General features: G+C 36.9%; 1 protein-coding gene across 1 annotated transcript in view; it reads left to right on the forward strand.

Annotated features, from left to right (window-relative positions):
- The window catches only part of GALNT2 (polypeptide N-acetylgalactosaminyltransferase 2), an 87,601-nt gene that overhangs the window by 53,378 nt on the left and 14,194 nt on the right, over positions 1-20,029 (forward strand). The window contains exons 4-10 of the mRNA XM_084285002.1: positions 1,824-1,922; positions 2,478-2,545; positions 3,468-3,533; positions 6,659-6,780; positions 12,661-12,748; positions 16,488-16,575; positions 17,668-17,771. Of these exons, the coding sequence (XP_084141128.1) occupies positions 1,824-1,922; positions 2,478-2,545; positions 3,468-3,533; positions 6,659-6,780; positions 12,661-12,748; positions 16,488-16,575; positions 17,668-17,771 (635 nt within the window). The remainder of the gene's footprint in view (positions 1-1,823; positions 1,923-2,477; positions 2,546-3,467; positions 3,534-6,658; positions 6,781-12,660; positions 12,749-16,487; positions 16,576-17,667; positions 17,772-20,029) is intronic.

Below are 20,029 nucleotides of genomic sequence, written 5' to 3' on the forward strand. Positions count from 1 at the left end.
GTATCAAAGCTGGTGTTGCATTTTGGTCTCTTTATTCTTGTTTACCTGATGGCTTTTTGTGGCTTCTACAGTTGTAGCAGGTTTTATCTTAACTTCACTCTGGTGATTGACACCTCAATCAGCACAGCTCTGACATTATTTCTGTACTTGCTAGTCTCTAGAGACATGTTGTGTAGTTCTTTACATGAAGTTGACTTGCAGGTCTTTCCTAGTAAGCTGGGCTGATTGCTGAGCCCTTTCCCCATTTTTAAGGGAGACATGGACAGAGTAATAACATGTGATCAACACCAAAATGATTACTTCAAGGTCATGTGGCTGTGATGTTTTTTCAAGTATATAAATTGGCCTGAGTTAATGGCATCAAAATTCATACTGGGGATCGAATTGTTGTGTGGTTTTGGAAAGATGCTGGATCAACTGCTCAGTGATGACGCACATTCCTCTACCTGAGTTTCAGGTTTCACCTCTTGCTGTAGGAACAAGGCAGATAGTTATTAAATATGGCATTGCGTTTAATAGACTACATTTATGTAAACAAAAGGATAGTTTCTTCTCTTTTCCCAGCCACACTGTTTATCTTACCTGGTTCTGGGAGAACATAGAATCCTGCTGCATGTTGCTGTGGTTCTGTAGCGTCAATGAACATGCAGTGTGGACTAAGCAGTATAGAAACTACTTCTGAGAGTGAGCAACATAGGGAGCAGGAGTCAATACTAGGTCCACTACTGCTTAATATCTCCATTAACGACCTAGATGAGGGGGCAAAGTACAATCTCAGCAAGTTTTCAGGTGACACAAAACTGGGAGAGGGTGGCTGATAGCTATTTTGGCAAGGATAATCACTGCAGAAGCTGAAGAACTTGTATGAAATGCTTATGTGGAAACTGTAATGGGAAGAGCAAGAGTAATAGCCATGGAAAGAATATATTCCAGATCTAAGTGCATGTGACACTTGGTGGCACGTTATTTTCAATAAAATTGAAGGCAACTCTGTTAAAATGAGTATTTCCTTTGGAGCTGCTGCAGAGTTTTATTGAAGAAAAATGAGGAAATGTTTCTATTTAAGCAACTTTTATTAATTGTATTGATGTGTCTAAAAGCCTATTTTACTTGAAAATAGTCATATAGTAGTACTTAATTGCTGAGACTGTCTAGGCTGTTTAGAAGCAGTTTATCAGAATTGTACGATTTTCTGTGAAGAGCTAATAGAGGTCTTGAAAAATGACTTGACGTAGATGGACTATGTCACCTTCAGGGTTTGTAAGGTTTTTGTTCTGCATTTAGTTGGCTGAATATCGTCACTGTTAGCTTTATTCTTCAAATTTTGAACGTTGGAATCTTAAACGTTTTTCTATGCTAATGAGAAGTTACTTCTACAAGCAAGACAAGGATGCTACAATAGATTTGAATATAAAGGGTGAAGTGGCTGAGTGCTGTTCTAAAGGAGATGTGTACGGTAGCCTAGTAACCCTCGTGTGTTCATTAATGTGCTTGTTTACTTAGATTCATTAAATGGTCATAATGTGAAACAGTGTTCCAGTTTCATACTCAGTTGCATGAAAGGTACTCAGCGTACAGCAGCAATTATAGTACAGTGACTTTTTTTTTTGTCAATGTACCCAGATCTGGCACTCACTGGGTCTGTTGTATACAAAGACAACTACTAAAAGTGGCAGAGGAGGAGTTGATCTGAAAACAAGATACTTCCTAGGTAGATGGAGAGCATACACTAGTTTAGTAGATATCCTTCATGATGAAGCAGCTGTCTGCTAAGGCTGGAACGTAAATGCTACATTCAAATGACAGGGTATTGTGTCTTTCAGGTGTCAACGGAAACAATGGCGGATAGATTTGCCAGCTACTAGTGTGGTGATCACCTTTCATAATGAAGCAAGATCTGCTTTGCTTCGAACTGTCGTCAGGTATTACCTAAGAGACACTGATTTTCCCTAAAATAAGTTTGTGTCAGATACTACTTTATGATAAAGAAGGAATATAACAATCCAATATACTTTTCTGTACTATTTACAGAGGGGAAAGCTGAGACTTAATTTTGTTGATGACTCCATTTCTTACATTCTGAAATTAAACAAGAAATGTTCCCCTTAACAACAAATACATGAAAGCGTGGAACTAATTACAAGATGATGTTTGGGGATTGGCTGTATAGATAGTTTCAAGAAAAAATTAAGAAATTCGCAGGGGCTATTTGATCTAAAGATACCTGTAAAGCTTCCATTTTCCAAGTTGTCTAATTCACTGATTTCTGGAAGCTGGAATTCCTATTGGGGGTGAGAACAATTCTACATGTGCCTTTTTTTCTCAAAAGCTCTTTAGTTAATAAGCCGATAGCTGTTGTTGAAGATAGGATCCTGGGCCAGACTGAAGTATGGCTTATAACAAAGCAGTGGTTTTTGTGACGTTATCATGGGAAATGAAAACTACTTTGTATTGAATGCTTTTTTTCATGGTTTCAGTGTCCTTAAAAAAAGCCCGTCACATCTAATTAAGGAAATCATACTGGTAGATGACTACAGTAATGATCGTAAGTAATTTTTTAGTGTCCAAATTTCACTTATTTTGATGAGACTTTCTGTAGATGAAAGTGGGTGGTTTAGTGGAGAATTGATTATATGGGTAGGAGTTTGAAAAGACTGATCCAAAACCAAATCTTAAATCTTTCATGTTTGTCATTATGGAAAAGTGAAGAGTTCTGCATGTATAGAATCACGAAGGTTGGAAAAGACCTCTAAAATCATCTGGTGCAACCACCCCCCTACCACCAGTATCACCCACTTCTGATTAGAATACTTCAGCTATATTTTGTTACTTTCTGCTAGCTGAAGAAGCGAAGTGTAGACTTGAGAACAGCCTTTCCGTAGCATGTTATATGATATAAAAATTAAACCTATGGTACTTGTACCAAATACTTTCGTAGCACTGCTTTAAAAGAATGGTCGTCTCCATCAGCCTTCTGGAAATTTCATACTGAATATAGAATAAGTCAAGATTTTAAAAGTACTAGGGTATCATAATGCGAACTTGAACAGTGGACTTCTGAGTAACACTTCTTAAAAGGAATTTGCTAGTTCAAGGCTTAAATGTATTCCACAATAAGTATAATGTTGGTTAAAGTGTGAGCCTTCCGATATGCAAAGAAAGCATATTTTAATGCTTTAGCTTTTTATAACATGTAGAAACTACCTAAAGTAAGCAAAAAATATTACTGAATGAAAATATTTGAGTGTAAAATCAAATTAGCTTTAAATAACATAATAAAGGTAGTAATTTCTTAGCCTGATAATTTTTCTTTATCTCTGGTGAGGCATTTTTAAAGTGTATCTTAGCTTAATTATTTGCAACCACAAATATTTTCCACTATGAAGTTTTTGGTTTTTTGGTGAAGGAAAATGTACTTTTATGGTATATCAAACTGTTTCTCATCACTTTATTTGTATTTTTTTAAGCTGATGATGGTGCTCTCTTGGGAAAAATTGAAAAAGTGCGGGTTCTTCGAAATGATCGCCGAGAAGGTAGGCTTCATCTGGGGAAAGGAAGATATAAATTCTGGTGTGTTGGACTGTCTGCGTTTGCTAGTCTTGATCAGGTGTTTTAAAGGAACATTCTGTCTTGGAGGGGAGGATTTTCACTTTATAAATCAACCTGCAAGTGAAAGGAATGAAAACCCATGTATTTGTGCAAGTAAAAATAGTAGTTCTAATTAAGTCAGTATTGTTGTACGCAGTTGCACGTTGCTGGCTTTCACAGCAGAAGCCAACTTGAGAAATTGCCTTTCACCCTCAGCCCCTCCTTTCTCTCACTGTATTTCAATCCTCTGTTAAGCTGCTCCAATTGTATGCAAGGCCTCACTGTAAACTGTAAGAGTGTTTGCAAAGATCCTGTTTAAAAGTATCCTTTTTCACTGCTTCCCTTACTAGAGATTGCTTGAAGGATCCAGTTGATGGACAGCCTGTCAGACAGTTTATTTGGCAAAACTGAGGGAGTTCGAGCATCCAGGAGGGCAGGGACCATGTCTGCCAGTTTTGTTGAAGCCTCTGTGTCATAAAAAAGCACTTGTATTGCGTTTTTTCTTCTTTGTTGCCTTGTAAATTATGGCCTCGTATCACTGAGCCCTTCAGTCAGCAGCTTCCTGTCTGTGGAGCTTAAAGAATTAGATAGAGGCAACTGTTATTCTACAGCTGTTTGAAATAATAACCGAGAGCTGACAGTTGAAATAGCTGACTGAGTTAGCAGATATGTGCTTGTTTGTTTTTATAGGCACTGCATCTTGTCTGCCAGCCTGGTCTGGGGAGCAGCTAGAATCATTAGACTGTCAGAAGCTGGAAGTGACAGCACAAAACCTGTGTTGTCCCATAATTAAAACTATTACATACGGTTGCGTTCTTACTATTTAAGTATTTGTTTGGAATATACTTGCGAACAAAGGCTTATTAGGAAATCAGACCTTTTGTGACTTGCCATGGTTGTAGGATTTTCAGTGAGTTGATTTTCTGAGCAGTGCAGTGCTTAAATATTGAGATAACAGTAATGGAAAATTTGACTGAAGCAACAGTTTTTTATTTTCATTCTGTACTATAAATACTAATTCTGTACTGTACATACAAACATGAACTGAATTTTCCTTCATACTTCAAATTTCATTTTCAGATATACTGATGCATAATATGATTTGACAGATTTTTTACTTTCAAATTCAAGGTGCAATACTAGTTTACTTGGTGTTATCGTGAGATTAGGATGAAATTATTACCAATGGGAGCTACTGTACTGTTTAGGAGGCTTTGCCTGGATATTCATTTATGCAATCAGATTTTTCTTTAATTAAAATATTTTAAGATTTCATTTGATTGCTGGGTGTTTATGCTAGAGTTTAATACTAACTTTGCTTTTTATTTTCAAGTGTAGCCTGATGCCTGATATCTCAGGCAGGGATGGTACTGACTGCTCTGCTTTCAGAAATACATATGGTAGCTTTGGGCTTTATCTCTAGGACCACAGTTCTGGGAACAGATGTGTTCCGGAGGGTGGGGGAATCTACAGACTAAATGTTGAGAGGAACCTTCTGAACTCTTCCTATTGTATGGTTCAGTGTGATTTCAGAGGACTTGATGGCATAATGGTCACTTCCATTTTCTGTGGAAGTAGATGAAGACATTAGGTTCTGTAAGAATGAAAGTTAGAAATACAAAGCTCTGGAATGAGGAACTGTAGAAGTAAAACAAACAGCATGGAAAAGGTGCACAGAAACATGCAAAGATTGGGACCAGGGAGATGGCATAAGGTACGATTAGCTTTAAGTGCACAACAGGTAAGGTAGAAAGTACTGATAAAGCATCATTATGGAGTGTATCTATACTAGTGAAGTGCTCATCTTTGTGATAAGAGAGCACAAAGATCTTCATGAGGCTATTTAGTTGCTGAATGTTGGACAGAGCAAACAAGTCCGTAGCTTATTCCTCTTAAGCTACTTGTGTTCTGTTTGTCAGACCCATATTTTGCAGGTTGATCTTGTGAGGAGGATGGAAAGAAGTAGTTGGGTTTTTTTGCATATCTGTTTTAGACCTTTTTCAGTTAAGAAAACAGACTTGGTGAGAATCAATGGGAAAATTAAAAAAGTAATTGCTTTGATCTTGAGTGACAGTGAAATTGATGAGTTTTGAACAGTAATACAGAAAAATAGGCAGGAAACTTGCAAAGGAATGAGTGTAAGTTCATTCTTTCATGTATTGAAAAACATGGTGGGATGTCCTAGGGTAGATGTGTAAATACAAAAGGACATGAAGGAATGGTCCAGTGAGGAAATAAGAGGGAAAGGAGAAAAAGGAACAGGGCGAATCAGTGAGGGAGGTCTGTATAAATGAGACGTAGAGAAGAGAAGAATCTTTTGATTTCATCAGATGCTTTCTCTTAAATCTTCTCAGGGTTAAGATTTTAAAACCACAACAAAAAATCCAAAACAGACGAACAAGTGAGTTGCAAGAAACACAGGACAGACAGAAAGGGGCTGGGTAAAAGGCTCCTAAACATGAATTAAACAAGTGTGGCTATTTCTGGAAGAAGTTGACAGAAGGATGGACAGACTGTTTCTGAGAACTTTTAAAATGGGGAGGTGGGGGGAGCGCAAAAAGGCGGTTAGGATAAGTTGATATTTTTTTGCAGTTCTATTATGCTTTCATAAAGGCAGGAGTACTTTTAATTCACCCAGTAGTAATCCTTCAATAAATAAATAAATAAAATCAAAGTGGTACTATATCCTGTTGTGGATTTGGGGGAGGGCAGATTTGTTTTTGGTACTGATGTTGAGTAAATGAATCAGCATTAATGCCATTTACTGTAATGTAGATCCAGTTGCACTTGTATATTACTTTTATTTTTGAAAAGGCACTCAAATTCTTTTGCTTAAATAAGATTAGAATCTGTAGACTAGAGTGCAATAGTTAAAGTTGCAGGCTTTTTATTCTGAGATCTTTTCACTGAAATGTTAACCAGCATCTTGTTTTTATAGTGGAACTTGTGTGTTTATGTCCTGAGTTATAGTAATTTAATTCATGATCATCTTGAAATGCAATTGTTTGTCTTTCTGCTGTTGATTGTTTTCCTCCAGAATCTACAGACTTTTTTTTTCTTTACTTTGCAGGCTTGATGCGCTCTCGTGTCAGAGGAGCAGATGCAGCCCAAGCAAAAGTACTGACCTTCCTGGATAGTCACTGTGAATGCAATGAGCACTGGCTGGAACCACTTTTGGAAAGAGTAGCTGAGGTTAGTAAAGTTCTTCTAAAGTAATTTCCTGAAGGAGTAGCTTTTAAATTTTAAAGCCATCTGGTTTATACTACATTAATTTTATGCATTTTTGTAAGGAGGCTTTTTCTCTGAAGTAAGATGATGGAGATGATCGGAGGTTCTGTGATTAAAACCCACTTTTTGTTCATTTAATCTGTGAACATAGGAACATAAAATGTGAATATTTATTATTACCTTTAAAAGCAATTCAAATATATGCTTCTTTTGTTCTTTAGGGACCTTCTCAGTAAGTGTTGAAAATCTTTAGAGCAAAGCATAGTTCTCCTCAACCAATATCATCTCAATGTAATTCAGTTTACCTGAATATTTATGCCTCATTAAGATTCAGTGTGATAATGGGAAAGAGGTTGAACTGTGAAACGAAAATTCTCATGGAAATTAACAGGGACCATGGGCTCTCGGCTTCTGTGAAAACGATGCTTTGCCGGTGTCCCAGAAAAGCTATTGACAGAACTGAGAGTGAAAGTACACAGTTTTCTCCAGGGATTGGTTACCCATGTTAACTTACTCCGGAGGAACTCTACTGAAGTAGAAAGCGAATCATGTGTGATTCCAGGAAATGTTGGGGGATGCTCAAATGAAAAAAAAGCTTTTTCCATAATTGTGTTTTCTTTTAATTTAACATATTTTAGTCTGGAAAGGCTTTTCTTCAAAGTGATCCTGGTCAAAATGGTTTTACTTAGCTACTCTGTCTTGTTAATGCCAAGTTCCTTGCTTATTCTCCATATGCTCTCCTTTGCATTTCCCCCAAAAGAGAGGGGGAGGAAGAAGCCGTGTCCTCAATATGCCAATGGGGAAACCAGTCATCATCAACTGATAACTTCTCTTATTCTGTTTTTCTGCAAAGCTTTACAGTATATTCAAGAAATACTGTAAATTGCCTAAGACTTATCAGCATTTAAAATCCTGTTTTGGAGGAGAAATAACTAATCAGCTCAAACCTGGATGCTAAAGTACCTGCAGCCCACAGAGCCCTTGAGCATGAGCAACATAACACTTTGCTCTATTTTTGTGACTATGTAGAATGTTGCAGCCCTGGAAGGGTAGTTTCTGTATAATTATTAACCAGGAAAGTGAACTTCAAGGCATTAAATACATCTCAGAAGGAAGCGAAGAATGCTTGTTGCAAAAGCACTAGCTTGATTCTAGGATGTGGGAACTGTTCTCAAGCCTGTTTGTGTAGTTTGTTTGAATCATCTACCTGTTTGAGAAATTTGAAAAGAAAGGTAGTTTTGGTCAATAAAGCCCTGCTTTTAGCAAGACAAATATTTTGCCATTTACCCTCGTTCTTCTCTGGTATTTTTTTCAGGGTATACTCAATTTAGGCTTCTGAAACCGATATGGCATATGAAAAAGTGTTACCTTTTCATCATAACTGAATGTAAAACCTCCCATTAAGTGGCTGACAGGTTAATGAAGATCTGGCATTACATGCAGTGTAATTGATGGGAGAAATAGCTGCATATTTTGCTTTGTGCTGCAGTTACTTCTAGAAGTACATGAATGATTAGATCCTTCAAAACTTGCTCCTTATAATTGTCACCCTGACGCATACTAGTTGTGTGCCTCAGAATAGCTTTCAGCTGTATGAATAGAGTTTTCCATTCTAAAAAGCTTGATGTGTTGTTAAATAACTGGAATTCCACATCATTTATTTTACTTTTATCTGGGAGGATTCCCAAGCAGCAGGTATGGAGTTTGTTAAAGGTGCCTTTAAGTGCTCTGCTGGTTCAAATAATTAGGGCACACATGTATAGGGCTTGCACATAGTATAGTTATTTTAAATGGGTTGATTTTTGCTCACAGTGCAGATGGTGTTACTTGATGTTAATAGCATTTTCGTAATGGTCTTGGTGACAAAAAGCTGAATAGATTCGAACTTCCTTTCCTTTCTAGCCTCAAAGGTAGCTTTTTTGGGTTAGAGTTACTAAACATCAATGCAGCATTTTCTGATGCTCTGCTACATCTATTCTGTGTGTGGTGGGAGGGTTGCTTTTTCCTTCAGTTTCAGAATTGCCCACTTGATATTTAATTCTGTGGGAGCTTTAGGGGCCTAATTGGGTGTTTTAAAATATAAAAATTATAGCATCCAGAAACAGTTTAAATGGAATCAGTTCTACAATATACTATCTAACATGCTGTAACTCCCTTTGAAAGCTGTGTGTTTGACCTCTTATGTGTGTAAGGAGGATGTGAGGCCTTGAGATCCTCTCTTCTATTGAAGGATGATCCATCCCAGAGTGTTCTTCTTTGAGGTGGCTTCCTAGGTAGAATGTCCTTGTTTGTTGGCCATGCTTGCCTACTGTTCCTGGAGGGATTTGACAGTGCTAGGGATTTCCTTCAGCAATTTGAGCAAAGGCTTAAGGCAATAAAATTGTACACACAAACTGAATATTTTAGCAGTCAGAATGTACAGATACCCTTGTAAACTGGAGCTGGTATGCTTTCTCCCACCTTGCTCCCTACTGCAGAGAGGTTTTCTGTCTAAATGCATTTTGTCTTCCAGGGCAGTGTGTGTGTTGATTAGGGGAGCTTAAACAAGGAATCAGTGGAGCTTAACCAACAGATTTATCCCCAAATATCAATAATAATCAAGAGTACCCATTATCTTGAAAACGTTGGTAATTACTAGGTTATTTTATGGATGTTTTACTACTTCGCTTTTTCCTTTTTCTATTATTAAGCTCTTTGTTCTAGTCTTATAATATCAGTTACAGGAAAAAGGGAGTTTCTGGAGCAGAACTAAACTAATCTGTTTTCATAGCACAACTGATCCTGCATCACTTTTGACAATATTTTTAAACAAAAGATCTTAAAATGATTAAGGAACTAGAATTAAAAAATAAGACATGTATTCCTTTCTCATATCTGTCTCAGATTCTGTGACCTTGAATAAGTAACTTTTAACTGGCGTATTGCTGAAAGGAAAATATTTAGATTTTTCTCTTAAGACTGTTGTGAAATTTAATCTTTGAAGTGTTTTAAGATTTTTTGGGTACTGAGTTGGGGGGAGGGGGAAGCAATACATGCAGAATTGTGAGGATAATTTCCCAAGGTTTATGAGAATAATATCTAATAGTAGCCTAACTCTCTAGAGCATACATAACCTTCTTATGAAATATTAAAATGAAACAGTCTGCTACAAATTTCCAGTCACTAGAGATTTGCAGTGTTCACAGGCTATTTCTTTCCATTATCCTCACATAGAAGCACAAGATTTTCCAATTGTGTTCCATTATCAATTTAACAGGAGCAGTTGCTTTCTAGTATTTTAAGTGGATGGTTTTGAACTCCATGTACTTTGGAGACTTGCAAGGTCTTTTTAGCAGTTTCTGCATTAACAACTTTGCAGTGCCCTGCAAAATGTCACCTTAAGGATGTGCAAGTATTTTGTCCACTTTGCTGCTGAACAAATCTATCACTTCAAATTGTGGAAGGAACAGCATGTTCCCAGGCCCAGAAAGTGGTGGTTGTACATCAAACTGAATGGTTGCAACCTGGGTGTTTGTGTGTCAGGGAAATAACTTAATATGTTACTTAAGCTTACAGTGCCGCAAGTGGTGCTCTTGTGCTGATATTGATAGAATTAATCAGATAAACAGTAATGGCCTGAGGAAATCCTGAATGTGTAGAGACAATGTGCTACCTGCTTATTCAGCCTTATGGAGGCATAGTGGAGATAAACCTGAATCCTAACTTAAGATCTGCCTAATGTGACAGGTGATAGCTTAGGCAGTTCTTACTACCAGGTTCAGCTCTGTGAACCATTTGAGAAAATACAGATTTTTTTGCGAGAAATGATTGTTAGAGATGTATATACACAAATGTATAAACCACATCAGTTTCAGCTAAGGAAAGAACAAGAAAGATACAAATGTGAAATGACCCTTTCTATTTCATGCTGGTGGGTGTATTGCGAATACAGGATAGGCTGGGTAACTTCTTTAGAAGATATCGTTGGTCTTTAAAGAAAGAAGATTTTTAGCTTTATTGCTGTGTGTAGAATATCTAAAATAAGATCACAGGTACACCTGAAGTGCTTTATTGGTGTAGGAGGACACAGGGTTTTGTAGTCCAGGTGCAATAAATCATAGTTGCCTCCCAAGTAGAACACTGTTAGTAAACCCATATGCTTGTCATCTTAAACACATAGACTTGGGGCTACAGCTAACAGAAATGTGAGCTGAAGATGTGATCAGCAGCAGAATGGGAGAGGCTGGTCATCTTTGTCTGTGTTACAAGTTTGTTTTAGACCTAGCTAATTAATACTTAGTGGAAGGCCTGTTTACAATTTGTGTTACATTCCTCGCAAAGATGTACTCTTGGTCCATATGGTATAGCTGAATTGATCCTTAAAAGAAATGTAGAATCAATAACAAGCCATCAGCTGTTGGTTGTGTTGTCAGCCAAAAGCCTAACTCAGATTCTCCTTTTGGCTAATACAGAAAGTAAATGATTTTTTGCATACAGAATGACCTGGTATATGCCAGCTATGAAGTTTTGGATTGCTAAAATTAGTACAGATTTGGTAGTTAAGAATCAATAAATGAAAATGTGTTTTTAATGATCTTATTGGACTAACCTAAGAGTTTGACTAAAGGAGTTGCTTTTTAGTTAGCTCTTGTTATGAGCTCAGACTGTTCTACTAGCTTCTAGTACTGACCTATTGTGTATAATACTGGATGAATAAGGGGGAAGTATTGTTGAACCACTGCTCAGAATACATGTATTGTTTGAAGACACTTCTGCGTACATACTTAAAATGGAGACGTTGAGGTTGGTATTTTTTAACAATGAGAACAGATTCTCTGTAACAGAGTTACCAAAATACCCCATGTTTATTTAAAGCATTTTTATATTCACAGAGTTGGTGATAATACTGTTCAGAAGGTGCCTGTACTCTCTGAATTGTGCTAAATCTTGGCGCTCAAAGTTCTATTTTGATCCCAAACTATGTGTTTGATCAAAAGCAGCTATGCTTCAGTGTCTAAATGTAAATCTTTTTTTTTTTTTTTTTAAGAGGTACTTCATGGAGAGGAATTGGTTTAACTATGATACTGTGTTTCTAATATTAGATGAGTCCCTTCTAGAGTACAGATATCTTATTGTCCTGATGGATGATGCATGTGGAATTGCTGGAAAGATGTTTTTCCCTTAAAAACTATTTTGACAAACACATGAGCTAAGGTAATTAACATTGCTCGGAATAGTGTGTGAGACCATGCTCAGACAGAGGAATGCGGCATCCGTGCCACTGGAATCTTGGCTGCCAGAGATTAATAGCATTCATTAGTTTAAGAGGTGCTTTTTGCCTTTTTTTTTTTTTTTTAAGAGGTGTCCGACTGTGAAGTGTGATTCTTTTTCTAGTGTGAAACGGGTTATCATTAACCTAAGACTTATCTGATTGTAGAAAGGCCTAAATGTTCCTTAAAGGTTGAAGTAATAAGACTGCAGTACTCTGTGTGGCCAGATATTTGCTGTGAAAGTATTACCTGGATAGTTCTTCTCTTTGAGCCAGTTTGAAAAATAGGAATGGAAGTGCTCTTTGCTCTCTTGCCTTTTGAAGTATGAGTTTGCTTCAAGAGCAAGCCAGAAGAGGGGGGTTTACTTGCCCATAAGTTAGCCTAGAATGCAGAGTGGATTCTCATCTATATAGTCTGGTTCATTTTCTCTGAAGCAAGGGTGAGCAGTACTACTCAGAGTCAGAAGCTGAAATAGGGGAAAAGCTGGGGGAGAAGTGCTGATGAGATGTTGCACAGTTCTGTAGGATTTCATCCTGAATGAATCTTTGTATATTGATTTCATTATTTCAATATCACTTTCTAATATTTATTTTAGGACAAGACCAGAGTTGTGTCTCCTATTATTGATGTAATTAATATGGACAACTTCCAGTACGTGGGGGCGTCAGCTGATTTAAAAGGCGGTATGTACCTGTACTGGAATACAAATACAAAATAAAAAGCATCAAGAATCAAAACTCATAATCACTGCAGTTGTGGAATGGGCTGTTAACATACTGCTCTTCCCTTTTACGTTTCTAGCTTAATTTCTAGATGTCAGTTATTTCTCTAGGCTTGGGTTTTAATTGGCCTTACTGTCTTCTACTTTAAAACAGTTCATTTTTGTTATACGAATTCTTCTAAGTTTATGCTGCCTTTTACTAATGTGCAAGAGTCACTCCAATGTTTGTAGCGCTGTGCATGTGTCAGAAGCAGCTTATGGCCAGAGCTTATGATTCTGTTTTTAGATAAGACAGGCCTTAATTGCTCTGTAGTTTAGAAGTCCATCAGCAATGCAGTGCCTATGAGTTTTTTCAAGATGCTGGTTTGCTTAATTAAATGCTTCTGAAAAAGCAGAAAGCTTTGGAATGTGCTTAAAAAAATAAACGTTTTTGTTAGCGATGATCTGTAATTGTGAGGAGTGTAAAATGTGACCTTAAATTTTGTAGTGTTTATACCTTTACTGTTACAAAACTTCCTGGTAAATTCATTTTAGAAATGTTACAGTTTCACTGTCTGGTTAGTGTAAACTGTTGACAGGAAACAAAAAGCTTTGTGAAGCCCTGTAAAAATGAATTCTTCCTCTCCTTTTCTGAAGGAGGGAGGGCAACCACATGCTAAAATCCTTATTCATTACAAGTTCTTTTAAAGTTTTTTTCACTGTTAGCAGGAATCTAACATCGAAAATAGCTGTCTCCACCTCCTCCCCCCAATTGTTCCTGCAACCCTGGAAAGTATTGTCTGCATAACAGATATAAGATGAGCCACAATATAGAAATTGCATGGTGCTGTTCCCACGTTGTTTCAGCTTTTTCTGAATGGGCTCTCTAGAGTGGGGAAGGCAAAATCAATTTCAGGCCCGTTCTGCCTGTGACATCCAAGTCCAGATCTGGCCACCAAGTGTTCGTTCCAGTAAACCCAAATGAAAGTAATATTTGCATAATGTTGCATATGCTTCAAGTTCCAGTCATGACCTGGAGGTGGGAGTTTCTATATCCTTTTAATTAATGTTCTGAAAGACTGCCTACAGTGGATATATTCACAATATGCTAATATATAATACTATGCTATTATCTGTGTGCCAGCTTTATTAAAACCTTAAGGCTTTTACCCAATCTACTCATTATACAGCAAGTATGGAAATCTCTATACCATTATGTGGCTCTTATTGTTGTCTGCAGTGGGAGGAGGAGTTTTCATTGAAACCTTTGATTGGTTCCTGTGGGGTTCATGCTCTTTAATTCTTCCCAACTGAAGTGGGAGAGAATTGAGAGATCATTTTACTTCTTACTGCTTTTCATGCTTCATCTATGGATCTGTTTCCCATTTTTTTCCTTAGTGCTCGTTTTCTCCCGTCATACACAATAGAAATAGATTCTTTAAAGTGCATTGAGCCTCTGTACTACCGTACTGGGGAGTGAGAAGCTGCCTTTTAACAACATATTTTTCACATAGCAATATCTAAATACTATTTGGGGTATGTTGAAGTGTGAATAATATATTCCCTTTCAGTTCCCAAAGGACAGATGAGCGCATAAGGGGTGCTATAGCATTTTTGGCATCACAGGGCACTTTCACTGGGGCCAAATCTAAACATGGAAATCAAACCATGCTTTCAACCTTAGAGTATCTGTGTGGCTGAAGCATGGAGAGCTGAGACAGCTGGGACAGCATTTGTGCCTGGTCTGTTTTGCAAAAGACTTAATCACCCAAGACAAGCCATCCAGCAAATCCTACAGAGGACAGGGCTGAAATAATTCTGAAGTCTGGCCGCTTCTAGATCCATGCACTTTGTATTACAAATTTGTTTTGGAGGGGAGAAGGCTTGTAAAACTGTTTACACCCTGAGAAGCACTTTAATTACTGAAATAAACTGTAGTTAACTGAGATCTAATAATTTAGGTTGTGCCTATCATGCAATTTACCCATGATAGAATTTCATACTGGATATGCACTTGTGTTTAAATTGTGTTTAAAAATACTCCTTTTACAAAGTTACTGATACTATCTCATTGAGTGCAGTTGTTTCCCAGACTCAGTGAAAATGGAGACGGAAAAAACATTTTCATGGGTAGACAATTTATACACTTGTTCAGAGTTAGCAACACAGTGCTGTGTTCCAAAAGAGACCCCTTGTGTTCACTAGGGTGTACGTAACACTATCTCTACCACTTGTGCCGGAGAACAGTAGGGTTTTTTCAGGTTTTCCCAGATGCAAGTAATTTTGCTGGGTATGTATGATGAAATGAGACTTTTTAACTGCATGGAAAGATTGGAGTTCATTTTTGTTTTCAAGCTGAAGGCTTTGCATTGCTATCAATTGTAGCCATTTTACTGTTTTGCTATTTGGAGTTTTGGAGTATTTAGATGGTCTTTCATTTTTACAGAGCAACATATTATGAAGCGCTCAAACTTGTAGAGGAAGACTTGGCATACATGTTGTAAAGACTGTTTAGGATAACTTCTGTATTGTGTGCATCAGACATAAGTATTGTGGGAGTTGAGAACTAAACTTTCATTTCAAACTCTCCACCTCAGTCTTTACCATGTGCATTTATTGGTGCAGACAAACAGCCTGTAGGACTATAATTTTTGTCTGTTTAGCTAATTTTTTCCCACTTCCCCAGAAAGTAATTGCTTTATCTTTATGCTAGAGAAAGAAAACTATTGACATCTGTGCAACAGAAATCTGGAAATCATTCATTACATTACCTCATAGGATCTAAATGCTTTTGGCAGCAGGCAGTCTGTATAAGGCTGATTTGCTAGGCATATTGGGAGAGTGCTGTGTAGCCTTTGTAGTTTTTTGGTAGAGGTTCATGCTTAATGGTCTAGCCCAGATCAAAACTAGTTAGTGTTTCCTGTAGTAGGGTCATCTTATACTTGTTGTGTTTCTTGTATCGTTGCCTAAAGGAAGGTGTTTTAAACTGTTGGCAGGTAGAAAGCTGCTGGAGGTGACCTATTGGTCTTGTTTGTACTGGTGATCTTTTTTTCTGTTCCTAACTCATAAAAGGTCCAGACCTTCTCCTGCTGTGCATGCAGACACATGTATCTGCATAAGAAGAGTAAGATTTCTGGCTCTCCAGCACTTATCCTGGGTTTAAACATGCTGTATTTAGGAGCATGCAGTAGAAAAGGATGAACTTAAAAGAATACGTAGCTCCCACTTCTCTTACTAACAATCTGTTGCAACCTTTGTGATGGAGAACTGCTGCTGATAGAGAGGAGTACTGAGAAGTTTGTGTAAGCATAAATGTGAGCGTAGACTTGAAATGTAATTGCACAGTAAGAACTGTTGAGAGCAATTGTAATGGGATGAAGATTCTCGTATGATATTCAATATGACTTATGCATGAATCCAGTATCTCATATTTAAGGCTTATACTTTCTCATTTGTCGAGTGGGTTCCTTACTTTGTGTAATAGATGGCAACAAGAGAAATCATTTTTTATATTTCAGGTTTGATTTTTTATTGTCCAACTTATTTACCTTTTATCCAGTCTTCTCCTCATTTGTTTTCTACCCATAAGGCTGTACAAATTAAAATTTTTAACGTAAATTTCAGTTCCAAGTGGTTTGGGTCAATATTATGTTACTACAACTTGAATGATGACCACCGTCTTTTTAATATCCTACTTAATCTCTATCATTTTCTTCTTAAAGGTTTTGACTGGAACCTGGTGTTCAAATGGGATTACATGACACCAGAACAAAGAAGAGCACGGCAAGGAAACCCAGTTGCTCCCATAAAGTGCGTCTGTCCCACTTTTTCTCCCTTTGATAGATAATGTTTTCATTTTTTTGAGTAAAAGAAACTTACTGATCCATCTTCATGGGACTCTGTTCCTGTCAGAGCTCTTCATTGCAAATGGATTAGTGTTGGTTAGTTTATCTGATGATTTAAATACACAATAAATCATGTAGAGTGTTCCATTGCTTCAGGACATTAGAAGAACATAGCTTGAAGCAGAGTGTACCTCTAAGACTGTTCATGTAGCTATTACTTTTGTGTATGTTGTGTTTTCAAAACAGATTAAAGCTAATATTTCCAGTTTGGGAGGTTCAAATGGAAACACTACGTTGCTAATTATAAACTCTAATACTGAAAAACAGACACTGTCTGTAGTGTAGAATTTGCATCCTTTGTTTTCCCATAAGAAAGAAAAAAATATTAAGTCAACTTCCTTGTCTGTGTCGTTTTACTTTAAATGACGTGCAATGAGATATAGCAACCATATATTTGCAATTAGACTTGACATAGATTTAAAAATAGAAATGGATTCAGGACCAAGTAGTTGGTGATTAAACAAAGCTAGAACTCATTTTCTCAGTCTAAAAAGGAATCTTTTCCATAGCTTTCAGGAATATGGAAACGTCATTCATATTTGTGTAGCCTTCTGAGACTCTCAAATAAATTGATTATTAAAAAACAACACCAACAAACAAAATAGACCACCGACTGTTAGATTATTTTACTTTAACAAAAACTAGATATCAAACGTATCATTTTGTGTTTAAATTGTATACGTTTTGACAGCTTGAAATATAGCATCAGTTTCAATACTTTATTGTTGGCACATATTCCCAGTCTTTAAATAGACATCTTGGGAGCCAAATGGAAATTTGGAAATTGACTCAGAAGCTGAATGGTGGTCGTAGTTCTGTACCTGTTGTAGAAATGTTGTATGATGGTATGCAGACAAACTTTGAAGTGATAGATGTAAACATAGTTGCCTTTGAAAACATTATAGTTTTTTTTTCAAGGATGTATTAAACTTGAGATGCAAATAGATACCTCCCAGTTCATGGTTCTATAAGTATTTAATTTTTCTTGTCTGTTTAGGACACCCATGATAGCTGGCGGGTTGTTTGTGATGGATAAATCCTATTTTGAAGAACTAGGAAAGTATGACATGATGATGGATGTTTGGGGTGGAGAAAACTTAGGTAAGTATATCACTTACCAGTGGATCACTTTTGAAAGAAAGCACCTTTCAACTTTTGTCTTTACTGTCATGGATTCATGGTCTTTGTGGTTTTGTGTGGAGGGGATTAAGAAACAGAGTTAAAACTTCAGGTGCATTACTGGCAAAACCCAAAAGGTTTACATCAGCAAAAGACTTAAAACAGGTAGGAATTGTAAATTACGTATGAGGAAATGCAAGTATTTGCTCACTGCACAATAAAAAAAAAAAAAAAAAAAAAAAGAAAGTTGGCATGCAAAAAACAACCTTCAGGATGTAGATAGGAAATTAATTCCAAAAATGATACCTTGTTTTGAAAGTCATATCATTTTCTAATGTTTTAGATTAAAAAATGGTATTTAAATGCTGACAACTTTTTGATATTTAAGATGCTGAAACTTAATGACAAGCAGAATGTAGGAGATCATGGGTTTAATGTACTTACATACACTTTAAGAAATCAATCGAAACTTAGCTAACCGAAGAATGGTCTATTATTTATGATTGATCCTACTATATTGCTTGGCATCTAACCTTCGTGTTTTAGCCCAACAAAATAATTATGATTGAGAAAGCATTTTTGCTGTAATTCCTTGTTTTCACATGTTAGAGTGAGTAGGATTTAGGGGAAGAAGGAGGAGGGGCCAAGAGAACTTGCACATCAAGCATTGCTTCTTTGACATTGTGGTTAGATTTAGCATTAGTAGGGTTCCCTGGCTTTTTGCGTAGCAGTATTGTGGAATGACTTTTTTCAGCTAAGACTTTTAATACTTGTATTAAAAGTGATTTACGAGGAGCCAAACTCTGCAGCTTCTCAAGACTTGCAGTATGTCATTCTATTTTCGAGGTAGAGATGCATCTCAGACAAGTTAAATAAGTGTGTTTTAGGACCAGTTCTAAGGATTAAAACTTCTCTATTGCATGTGCAATCTACAAAATCCTAACATTCCTTGAACTTGCGTAAAGAACTTGAAGGCTGGAAGATAACATCCTTATGGTCTGCTGTCTGACCTTCCTGGGCAGTACTCAAATATTTGCACATTCTGAACAATTACTTTCTATTTCTATTCCCCACCCCCCATTTTGGCTGCATGTGACTAAGTTGTAGGAGTTAGAACATTGTAACTGTTCTTTGCTTTTTAAAACATCCTGGAAAGTCATTGGATAAGCTTACTACAGCAATACTTGCATTCTCTGAGAACCTCTTTTGCCACTAAAGCACTTAAATATTTGATTAGCTGTAAACATGTACTTGAGTGACTGAGTTTTTCCTGAAAATTTAACAGCTGCTTGTATGCTTTGATAATTGAGGACATGATAGCAGTAAAAGGCACAAGCAACAGCTCATTACTCTAGGTGGAAAGTCTGCATGCAAAAAGCTGTTTGCTTCTGCTGCATTCTGTTCCCCCTTCTTCTATCATGGGGGAAAGGAGATGGAGACTTTGGGGTGCCTTTTCTCTGCTGCTTGAAAAAGCAAAGTCAGACAGGAGACAGCTAATTGTTCATAGCTGCAAGATTAACAGAAGGTGTGTAAAAATTGCATGGTGTATTATTTAATTAGCAAGAAATTACATATGCCAGATAGTGGAAATCTGTGATGTGCAGTTTAGTATCTAATATGCCCACTTGTATGGCCTCTTCATTCTCCAGAATATCTCTCGATCAGCCTCTACATGCTACATGCAGGTGATCTGCTAGGTGGACTTGCAAAATGAGTTTAAACATATTTATACTTTGTAAAACTTAGCATTTTTCCTTCAGGTATGTACAAAGCACTTGAGATCTCTTTTTCATGTTAGTGTGGGTTCAACTTTACCAATTCCAAGATGGGCTTCCAGTATTTTGCCTACAGTCCAATTCATAAATTAGCCAAATGATTGTTTTTATCATGAAGAGATGGTTTGTTTTCACATTGTTTCCAAATTTGACTGATTACATATGCTTGTTGTATAAGACGGATCAAGGTTTGTTCAGTGTTGTGTTGAGTTATAGGTCTATGTTCTGCGCATTTATGGAAGGAGAACTAATCAAATGACAAAGCATTAACATACACAGTAGAGGAAGCTATGAATAATGAAAAAAAATTAATACACAAGGCATTTCTAAACTACATCTGGAATAGTTTTTCAGCACCTACATCTGGGTCACGATCAGATCATTAATGAAGATGTTAGTGATGTGTTGATTTAAATGTTCAAAAGTAATCATTTAAAAAAGGCCTTTAAGTATATTGCGTTGACC

Source organism: Netta rufina (genome assembly GCF_964035555.1).
Source record: "Netta rufina genome assembly, chromosome: 3".
NCBI lineage: Eukaryota > Metazoa > Chordata > Aves > Anseriformes > Anatidae > Netta > Netta rufina.